We start from the raw sequence: 11,208 nt of genomic DNA, 5'->3' as shown, positions 1-11,208 counted from the left end.
TTATCGAAGACAATAATGAACTGCAGGATGGTAAGTAAGAACTCTGTAGCCTTCCTTTTACTTCCCATAATGAGTTGCGTTAGATGACAATGCGTGAATCTTTTTCCTTTGCAGTGGTTCCGAAAGAAGTTTACTCAAGATTACCTCTCGACCTACATGATTAAATGATTGGTGGGCATGCAAAGGTTAAAGTATTTCTACCAGAACACGATGACTATCTAGATGTCCTCATGAAGACAGTGAAGGATGGGTGGTCGGCCATCACAAGGGGTTGGACTAGAGTCGTGTGTGCCTTCTGCATGGAGGAGGGCACAATATGGGCATTCCGTTTCACCTTGTTCAGTAACCAGAATGTCTTTCGCTTCTTTCTTTAGCATCTTTAATAGTACAAGTATACAACCGTGGTTCATCATTCTTTATTTGGTGCTTATGTAATTCTTTTTGTGTAATTCTTGAACATATGTAGCTGTGAATCGGATAATACATTGGTTGTTGAACCTGATGGATATGAATAAAGTTATAGCCTACTTTCGAATTGAAATTCGATACAATTTTAAATAGTAGCAATTAAATTAAGGTGAAATTACGCTCTGCGGGTCATTACGGCGCACACGGTCTGTAAAGCACAACGTGTGTGATGTACATCATAATCCGGCACGATACACAGAGTGGAAACGTGTGTAACCATGCACACAGTTTCCATTCGCAAGGCGTGTGTGATGTCAGATAATATCACAAAAGCTGCGAGCAAACTAAATATTTGTGATAGTGGCCTTATCATACACAGTTTACAATCATGAACTGTTTCTGATGTCGTACGCATCGTAAACGTTGCACCACAGAATAGCGTGTGTGATAGTTATCGTGTACGACACTGTTACGATGGTCTGACGTTTCATAATTCTATCCGACACGCGTACGATGATTAGTTAATCTTCTTAATTATATACCGCATACGGTTCAGGAGGAGTGAATGTGTGTGATTGTCTGCTTATCATACACGTTTTATAATCATGAACTGTTTGTGATGAAACGCGCATCGTAAACGTATCACCACAGAATACCGACTGCGATGGTAACGCGAGCACAAACGAGTAGCAAGGATAGAGCGTTTGGGATATTCGAGATATCGCAAACAGGTGTCAGAAGACTCGTGTTTGGGATAGATGTCGGCATCGCATATGCTTAGTTATGCAAAATGTATGCATTGCCACTATCTATCCCCGACGGTTTCTGGATCGTGTGGGAAGGACCCCTCCTATCACACACACAGGCAAGGCGACGGTTTAAAGTGTCGTCATGGAAAGAGGTTAAAACCGTTTGTATATCAGCTCGCTATACTAGTGGTAGATCGTCCGGACCCGGAGCAGAGACTCATTCATATAGCTTGTAACACCGTTTTTTAATTTTTTTTAAAAAAACATCCTCATTCGGTACATTAACCTCTGAAGAGAAAAGGTTCTAAAAGTATTCGCTAATCAAGCTACTCATCAGACTCATTATCTTCTCTCCAAACTCCTTATTCATCCAACAATTTCTTGATATGATTTCTCTTCTTATGAGCAGTTGCAAAATTGTTTAAAAAAAACTTGGTATTCCTATCGCAAACTTCAACTAGTTCGCACGACTCCGTTATACCAATAAATTTCTTCCTTTTCCAAGTTCTCCACTATTTTAATGAGTAAGTGTCGCTGTCGGTCCGCTGCCTTGTCAGTAAGGAGGCCCAACCGCAGCTGTTCCAACTCAGCCTTGAGCTCTTTTAGGCGGCGATGAGGTGCCTTCAGGATCTCCCTATCCCAGTCATGCATGGTTGCTGCTGCGGTGTGCTCCCATGCATCTGTTACTAGTTGCATAATATTCTCCTCCTGGAGCCACCTCGCCTCAAATTTCTTCACATACGCGCGCTGCTGGTCACCCTGCACATCGCCCTCTTTGTCCACAAAGATCGGTCGATGGTTAGATTTTGTGTGATGCGTTGATCACCTTAGCATGCGGAAAGAGACCATGAATTGCCCATTACACACGACCCTATGAGACATTCCCGCAACCTCCTCCTTCGCCAAGTGAGTTGATCTCATGAGAACCCCATATCTTCTGACTCACATTCTACTAGAGCATCTCTGAATCTCTCCATCATACTCATCGGCCGTGGCGCCCCTCCCTCCTTTTCATGAGAATATAGTATCTCGTTAAAATCACCTGCTACTAGCCATGGTATGCGGATCTACTCATAGAGAGTGTTAATATAGCCCCAAGAGAGGTGCTTATCTTCCCAATTTGGCTCCCCGTAGAAGCCCGTAAATCTCCACGTCTCCTCCCGCGAGCTACCCACTAGCACATCAATGAAATTTTTGCTCTTGTCCCGAACCTGGATAGTAATCAGGTTACACCAAAACAGGAGCAAGCCACCGCTTGCAGGTGGCTTGCTCCTGCACTCTCATGAACGTCCACCTTGTTCATCTTTAGTTTTTTCCTCAACTTTTCTGCCTTAACTGTGTTCAGATATGTCATATGTTTCAGACAGAAAAACCATGTCTAGCCCCCATTGCTTCTGGACGTCCAGGAGTGCTCTAACTGCCTTGGTGTTTGGCCACACCACGGCAGTTCCAACACAGGAGTTTCATTGCTGACTGTATCATGTGATTGATGTCGAAGAAACTCCTCGTCAGCGAATCACCCGGAGGACTGCAGATCCCAGCTTCGCATCAATGATTAACGACGGAAACTCACGACCAGCGGTAGCCGCCGGAGGTCAGTAGACCCAGCTTTGCAACAGTCCCGGTCAACAAAGCCGCCAGGGGAACAGAAAACAGAGACCAGAGGGTGTGCGATTGCCGCCGCTAGGAGCTGTGTCTCCCGGTCAGACTCATGTGTGGACACCTGTGATGTAGGCGGTTGGAGATGCCCTAACTAGTCACAATATTTTTCACTGCAGTGGTATATATCCAATAAAAAGGCTCAATGTACGTCAACAATTACATTACATTCTGGCATGAAGTAATTGAGATTTATCAGCATCCATATACAATTCAGAATAGGTACTTTATCAGCATCCACATACAATTCACAACAGGTACTTCACAGGCATCCTCGTGATCCAGATGCTAAAGCCAAAAAAGGGACAAGAGAATAAAACTCACGGAGCTAGCTATGATAGTTTAACCATGGATAACACATCACCACTTCATCTTTAACAGCCAGCTTTCAGAACTCAGAATTGATGCCATAGATAGCTAAATTTAGAGGGTGGCATTCACTGGCCACATCATCGACCTTCACCATGTCAACAGAAAATTAGGGAGAAGAACACTATTACTCAATCTTCACAGACGAGTAAATCAGCCTAGTGAACATTAAACAGGCGTAGAATCCAATTGTACCCGTCAAGGCAAAGAACGCATATGAGGCGATGAGCATGTAGCCGAAGTAAAGGATGGCTGACACAAACTTTGTGATCTCCAGCTTTGTGTAGAAGTAGAAAGTCGCATACAGGAAGAGGTACAGGGCAGAAGATCCTGATGTCAAGTATGATCTCCACCACCACAGGTAATCCTCACTGCATAGCTGGAAGTAGCAGAGCACAATCGAGATCTCGGCACATGTGACGATTAGAATCAGGAAGACAAGGAAGAGGAACCCAAAGATGTAGTAGAATTGGTGCAGCCAGATGGAGGTCAGGATAAAGAAGAGCTCAATGAACACAGCTCCAAATGGAAGGATCCCTCCAATTAGAATCGAAAAGATTGAGTTCATGTACCAGGCTTGCTCAGGTACCTGCCTGGGAATCTTGTTTGTTTTCACTGGGTCTTCAATGGCTGGTTTCTTGAAACCAAGGTAACTCCCAACAAACACTAAAGGCACCGAGATACCAAACCAAAGGAGGACAAGGGCAAACATTGTGGTGAATGGAACTGCACCAGAGGACTTCTGCCCCCAGATAAGAATATTCAAGAAGAAGAAAACAGTGAACACACTGCCAGGGAAGGTGAATGCTGTCCTCAAGGCAATGTTCTTCCACTCTGAGCCCTTGAACAACTTGTAAAGACGTGAAGAAGAGTAGCCAGCAAGCAAACCCATGAAAACCCAAAGCAAGAGCATAGCTGTCATCAGTCCACCTCTGTTGGATGGAGAAAGGAAGCCAAGGACTGCAAAGACCATCGTGACAAGCATCATGCCAAAAAACTGGACACCTGTACCAACATAAACACAGAGCCAATCAGAGTTGGCAGGCGGCCTGAAAACATCACCATGAACAAGCTTCCATCCAGTTTCTTCTTGGGCTTCCTCCTGAGTCTCAAGCTGGTTATACTTGGAGATATCCCGATAAAGGGTTCGAAGCATGATCATTGCAACCATTCCGGAAAGGAAGAGAACGATCATGAGAGAATTTACAATGGAGAACCAATGGATTTGATCATCTGTCATCAGCAGATAACTATCCCAGCGAGATGCCCACTTGATATCACTCTCCTGCAAGTTGATAAGAGTAGTTGAAAGAATTAGTAAATAATATCAAGCTCCACCTAGGACACACTAAACAATACTATAGCAAATAAAATCATTTCAATAGTGTCGAACCTAAAAGGTTTACACATTAATTATCACCTTGAAATCCACATCGTATGTGAAGACAATGTCTTTGCCAGCTTCAACCTCCAGAGGAGAATCAGATGATGTAATTATACGTTTCGCATTCGGATCGCAAGTGGTCAGATGAGTCTTCCTGTCATTCCACTGTCCATATTCGTGCTTCACACTGCAGCATATGCCATTGTTTTTCAGATTCAAATCACCAAAACCTGAATTTTCAAATAATTATAAGCTCAAATGTACCTGTAGGGTTTTACTTCAAAGGCCACTATCCTAGAAACATCCCTTTGTGCATCCCTGTGATATTTCACCGTAAAGGACAAATGATTGTGGATGAAGTACTTTTCATCCTTACTCTGTCAAACAACCAAGAAAAGTAAAGTGCACAGAAGAACTTTGCCCCCAGATGACATTGATCAATACATAATAGTTTAACTTACCCCTGAGTATTGTCCTTTGGCTCCAACATGGAACCCATGTTGATAGAAATAAGCACCTTCTTGATCCACTCTTTGAATAGGAACAACTAGAGGTAGGTTGTCAAGAATCCTGTTGGATGTAGAGAATTTATGTGAGACCTACCGATAGACATCAATAAAATCTTAGATAATCCAGAAATTAAATGACTAACATACATGTTCACGCGGTACTCATCTTCAATCTTTTCCTTGAGAACCTTTCCTTCTTTTTCCCCAACTGAAATCTTGCAGACTATTTGACACATCTGAGGTACCCTCATTTCAAACTGGAAAACATAGACATGAAAAGTTAAAGGCCAACTGTGCAAAGTACCGGGCAAAGAAAACAATGGATAGAAAAAGAACAAACCACATATGGAGAGTTCTCAATGCGATCCCCACGGAGAACTTCACCCAGATTTTCAGCACTGTCAACGATCGTATCTGGCTTACAGAATGGGAGAGAGTAGAAGGAGTAGGGAAGTTGTGTCTTAATTGAAGTCAGTTTATTGACTTTCACAGGGAGATGGTCTTTCTGCATTGAACCATAATAATTCAGTTAGCAGTTGCATACGAACAAGTGAATCCCAGTTAACTGAACTCTAAGGGGGAAAAAAGGTGAGCATGGAGCACGGCCCAAAACTTGCATAAACCATTTGCCAGCTTAGTGCATAATGTATGCTAGTAAGTTGGATATGAATTATTAGATGGAGATTCAGATCTTTGAGTGAACAACCAACAAATGTAATTCCTATGAAAATCCTTTGAATCAAAGAAGCACTGACAGTGTTGAGAAGGGCCACACATCCTAGCGAACTCCAGTTTTAAAGGCCAATGTTTTTTCCCACCTGAGATTTTACAGCTTATAAACGAGCAAATCTGCATTCCGAAACTTATTCGGTCCTCGAAAATCACTTATAGGCAACTTATATCACGATTTAGTGACAAGCATTGACGACCATAAATCATCTTTTAAATCCGCATTGCCGCCAGCACACGAGCTGCCAATCAGCCGTCAATCTCCGTGCATTGACTACTAAATCTCGTCACCCCATTCCCATGGCATGTTCATTCGTCCTAACGCAAAAGCAGGCGCGGGGGCAACCATAATTTCGAGCGACAAGCATAGTTCTAAGTTTGGCTTCTCGAAATGCATACACTCCGCGCACCACCTACATTGCGCGAGGCCACATCACAATCTAACCCCGTGACAGCACGGAGATCTCCGAGACACCCAGCCGCGCGAGCCCAGATCTGGGCATGCTGCGCCCAGATCCGACCAGAACACGATCCTGCGCGGGAGGGGTCCACGCAAGCAGGGAGGAAATAGAGTTTGCCGCAAGATAGTACGGTGGGTACCTTTTCGAAGTCGTTGGGCGCGACGCCCGGGAGGTAGAACCCGGCGGCCGGGACCACGAGGAGGCAGAGCGCGGCGAGGACGACGGACAGAGCCGCCGTCGTCGCCGGCAGCGATATCGTCATGGGGAACCGAGGCGGTGGGCGAGGGTCGCTCACGGTTCGCTCGAGCGCTCGGGCCGGTGAGAGTGGCGAGAGGAGAATGGCTTTTCCGTTGCGACGAGGTGGTGTTTTAATGGAGCAAGAAAATGCGAAAGCGTCGTAGCCTTTTTTTCATATTTTTTTTCTTTTACGTCAATACCAAAGCTCACGCATCTTTTCATTTATAGAAGGAATAAGAAAGAGTACAGATAAGGGTACATGGCATGACACGAACGCAAAAAGGCCCACCAAGCCCTAAACAAGAGAGGCGGACCGACCAACAAGACGACTAACATCACCAAATACTAGAACCAGGGACACCGAGAGCGAACAAGATTGCTCCTTCAAGAAGGAAAAACGGCACGCAACGTCGCCGCCATCTGGTCTGGAGAACCGGACTTAGAGTCCCCCCTGAGCGCGAAGAGGGCGCAAATGAAGGCCGTGGCAGCAGCCGAGCAGAGATTTCTCCCTGGCCTGATTCTGAGCAATCCTATAGCCGTCGGATCCGAAAAATTGAGATGGGGAAGTCGTTGTTGGTTGGAGCCGCCAAATCTGGAGGGGGGTAGGCCGCCGGAACGTGGAACCTGGCACCACAGACACACGGCAAAGGATCTGGCACAAAGCGAGGCGTGGAGGTACATCATCAGAGGTACGGTGAGGCGGAGAGAACCGGCGTGGGGGAAGCAGCAGCGATAAAGTGACACCGGTAAGCAAAGACTGCAAAGAGCGCAGATCTGAGTTGTTGTGTTTGTAGTTGTGCTCCTTCCAGCTCATTTGGCCATGCAGATCTGAGTTGTCACTTGAGAACGCAGGTCCACAGGCCGTCGGGGCCGAGGCAACACCAACAAAGACCCACTGTGAGGCGCCGCATGAACACCACAACACCAAGCCGGCGCGCAGCAAAAGGCAGCTGCCGCTAGGGAATCAAGCACTATTGCATCAACAATCACCATGCACGAGCAGCCACCAAAGCACGAGGGAGGTGGGCGCCGCCGGAGACAAGGGCCTCCGACACGAGGCAGACCCGCGACTGGCCACAGCGCCCACATCGACCTCCCAACAAGTTGCAGCACCAGCAACGAGCTGGGTTACGCCCACGGGGAGGGAGGGCTGCAGAGGATACCTCCCATGCCACGGCCAAGCCGCAACACCGGCAGGGCCGACCAGGGGAGGCGCAGTCCGATGTAGACGCGCACAAGATCGGGTCTTAGGTGGAAGGGGATGTCGCGCTCGAGACGGGGGGCCCCGCCGCCAACATGGCCAAGGCTAGGCCGCATGTTGGCTGGACCGGCAGGGAAGGGGTGCTGGAGGTGGAGCACCACAATCGGCCGGGGTGAGTGCCTAGATACCATCCAAGGCGAACCAGAAACCACACGGTGGAGCCCCAGCCGGGGGAGGCCACTCACGTTGCCTATGTAGTGGGAAAGAGGTTGCCGGGAGAGGCCATCCTCGTCGGAGGAGGAGGCCGCCGACCTCGTCCGGGGCCGGATCTGGAGGGGAGGTGCAAAGGGGGAGGGTAGCTGGATGATGGGGAGAAGAAATGGCCCAGCCACCACCATCCCAGATCCTGGCGCGGCTTCGCTGGCCAGCCCTCCGACGACGGCGACACGGGGGTGATTGCTTATATCTGCGTTGGTAATTCCCCGAAGAGGAGATGATGATGCAGCACAGCAAATGTAAGTATTTTCCTCAGTTATGAAACCAAGGTTATCAATCCATTAGAAGAACCAAGCAACACTACGTAAATAGCACTTGCACACAAACCACAAAAACTTACAACCCAACGCGTAAGAGTAGTTGTCAATCCCTCCTCGATATTGAGATAGATTAAATTGTATGAGATTTGATAAATAAATGTAACTAAAACACAAAATAAAATAAAGAAAGAAAAAGTGCATCAAGGTATTTTGGTTTTAATGATAGGAAATAGATCCCGGGGCCGTAGATTTCACTAGAGGCTTCTCTTGAGAAAATAGCATACGGTGGGTAAACAAATTACTGTTGGGCAATTGACAGAAAAGCAAATAATTATGACAATATCCAAGGCAATGATCATGTATATAGGCATCACGTTCAAGATTAGTAGACCGACTCCTGCCTGCATCTACTACTATTATTCCACACATCAACCGCTATCCAGCATGCATCTAGTGTATTAAGTTCATAGAAAAACGGAGTAATGCAATAAGAACGATGACATGATGTAGACAAGATCTATTCATGTAGTAATAGACTCCATCTTGTTATCCTTAATAGCAACGATACATGCATGTCATGTCTCTTTTTGTCACTGAGCTGAGCACCGCAAGATCGAACCCATCACAAAGCACCTCTTCTGATTGCAAGAAAAATCAATCTAGTTGGCCAAACCAAACCAAAGTTTCAGAGAAGAAATACAAGGCTATAAAGATCATGCCTAAAAGAGTTCAATAAAGACTCAAATAATATTCATGGATAGATCTGATCATAAACTTACAATTCATCATATCCCAACAAACACACCGCAAAAGGCATTAAATCAAATAGATCTCCAAGAACATCGAGGAGAACATTGTATTGAAGATTAAAAAGAGAGAAGAAGCCATCTCGGTCCCGGAGGTGTGTGGTAAACTACTCACGCATCATCGGAGAAGCAACAAGGATGATGAAGAACCCCTCTATGATCGTTGACCCCTCCGGCTGTGCTGGAAAAGGCCTCTAGATTGGATCTCGTGGTTCTGAAACTTGCGGTGGCTGGAAAAGTGTTTCATCGACTCCCCTAAGGTTTTTTGGATTTTAGAGTATTTATAGAGCTGAAGGTCGGTGGAGAAGCTTCTCGTGGGCCCCACTACCCACCAGGGTGCGCCTGGGGCCTCTGGCGCACACTGGGACCTAGTGGGCCCCACGAGCCTCCTTTGATGCACTTCTTGGCCTCCTGGGTGTCTTCTGGGCAGAAAAAGTCTTCAAAAAGTTTCATGGCATTTGGACTCTGTTTGGTATTGATTTTCTGTGAAGTAAAAACCAAGCAAAAAATAACAACTGGCACTGGGCACTATGTCAATAGGTTAGTCACAAAAAATAATATAAAGTTGCTAGCAAATGGGTATAGATCATCCAAGATTGATACTTTAATAGCATGAAACAATAAAAAAACTGTAGATACGTTGGAGACGTATCAGGGGGTGGGCGGGAGGTGGGGGCGGGCCCCCCGGCTTGGTTCCTCCCGGGTCGCCCGACTCGAGTGACGCGGGGGTCGGGCGACCAAATTCATCTCTACTCCTAATATAATACTATACTCCTATAAAAGCTGCCTCATCCCTACTTCTATAAAAATTGAGTTGGTGATGATGGTGTCATCAGATCTGAATCGAACACATAGGAAGCAATCTATGGCAACTTCGCAAAAACTGCTTGGCACTTTGTTAACATTTGTAGAAAACCCTTCTCAACCTCATCTCGCCCCGACTCATCAAGCCATCTGAAAAAAGAGCATTATACAACCACCGGCCCACAACATTGGAATCGACCTAGCGCGATAACCGTTGATGGTGCCATCCACTGATGGCTCTATATTTTACGTATTTTTAGAGCACATTTGTTGCATGTTCTCTTCATATATCACACTGGTACAATGAGCTGCTATACCAACGGTTTTTAACCCTTTTCCATGGCGGCATTTTAAACCGTCGCCTAGTGAGTGTGGGTGATACAGGGTACCTCCCAAACAACCCAGAAACCATCGGGGATAGGCCCTTCGATCACACACGCTACGCAAAATGAGCTCATGTGTGATCGGGCTAGTCATCACATACAATTATACAGGCCCAATAGTTTCATTCGTAAGTACATCCCACACAGTGAATCCCAGAGAAACGTTTCCCTTCGTATGTACAACCCAAACAGTCAATACACGGAATACGTTTCCGTTTGTATGTACATCCCACATAGTCAATCCAAGAAGAACATTTCCGTTCGTATGTACATCCCACACAATGAATCCCAGACAAACATTTCTGTTCGCACGCACGTCACACACAATTTTCCCCATCAATCGTTTGTGATAGCGTTGCCTTGCAGACAATATTAACAATTTTATCATTTACATTATTGAATGCATCATGCGCGGTGCGTAGAAGAAACCATGTGGCATAGGTTGTCCATCACACACACTTTTTATATGGAAAACATTTGCGCAAGGTGGCCTAACGCATACAATTTTATAGAGGAAGTAGTGTGTGATTGTTCATTGATCCAACATGTTTTCTTCCCAGAAACTGTATGCATTGTTTGAGGTCACCGCCCATGGTGTTTTCTCAATAACCGTTTGCAATAGAAAAAACCCCAATTAGCATGCTAATTGGCCTATTATTAATAATCAATTTATTAATCAAATTGACATTTCATATTAAGCACACAATATATTTCATTCTCATATTACGGAAGCAGGATTTCATAATTGAAATACATCAGAGTACAACATCATATAGCTTCAACACTCAGTTACAGCACATAGGCATATATCTAGCTACCCCATTACACAACTGCACCAGCATCAAGTTTCACATGAAACATTTATAACCTTTGGAAATTAGCATCATAGACGACAGATAGACAGATGAATCTCATCTAAAAAATTGTTGAAGCGGAAGGAAAATATTGAGCCTTCATTGATGTTGAAGGTCTT

At 45.5% G+C, this 11,208-nt stretch overlaps 1 protein-coding gene across 1 annotated transcript; it reads right to left on the bottom strand.

Moving 5' to 3' along the window:
- Positions 1 to 2,949: 2,949 nt before the first annotated feature.
- LOC119330061 (transmembrane 9 superfamily member 9-like) lies at positions 2,950 to 6,610 on the bottom strand. The gene is made up of 7 exons (XM_037603170.1): positions 6,408 to 6,610; positions 5,419 to 5,583; positions 5,226 to 5,335; positions 5,031 to 5,139; positions 4,834 to 4,946; positions 4,606 to 4,756; positions 2,950 to 4,470 (listed from the first exon to the last, which is right to left on the bottom strand). The coding sequence occupies exons 1-7, from the start codon at positions 6,528 to 6,530 to the stop codon at positions 3,313 to 3,315; spliced, it is 1,929 nt and encodes a 642-aa protein (XP_037459067.1). The 5' UTR covers positions 6,531 to 6,610; the 3' UTR covers positions 2,950 to 3,312.
- Positions 6,611 to 11,208: the final 4,598 nt, after the last annotated feature.

Source organism: Triticum dicoccoides, chromosome 7A (genome assembly GCF_002162155.2).
Source record: "Triticum dicoccoides isolate Atlit2015 ecotype Zavitan chromosome 7A, WEW_v2.0, whole genome shotgun sequence".
Taxonomy (NCBI): domain Eukaryota; kingdom Viridiplantae; phylum Streptophyta; class Magnoliopsida; order Poales; family Poaceae; genus Triticum; species Triticum dicoccoides.
Note: the sequence above shows the minus strand (reverse complement) of the source record. Positions and strands in the feature narration are given on the sequence as shown.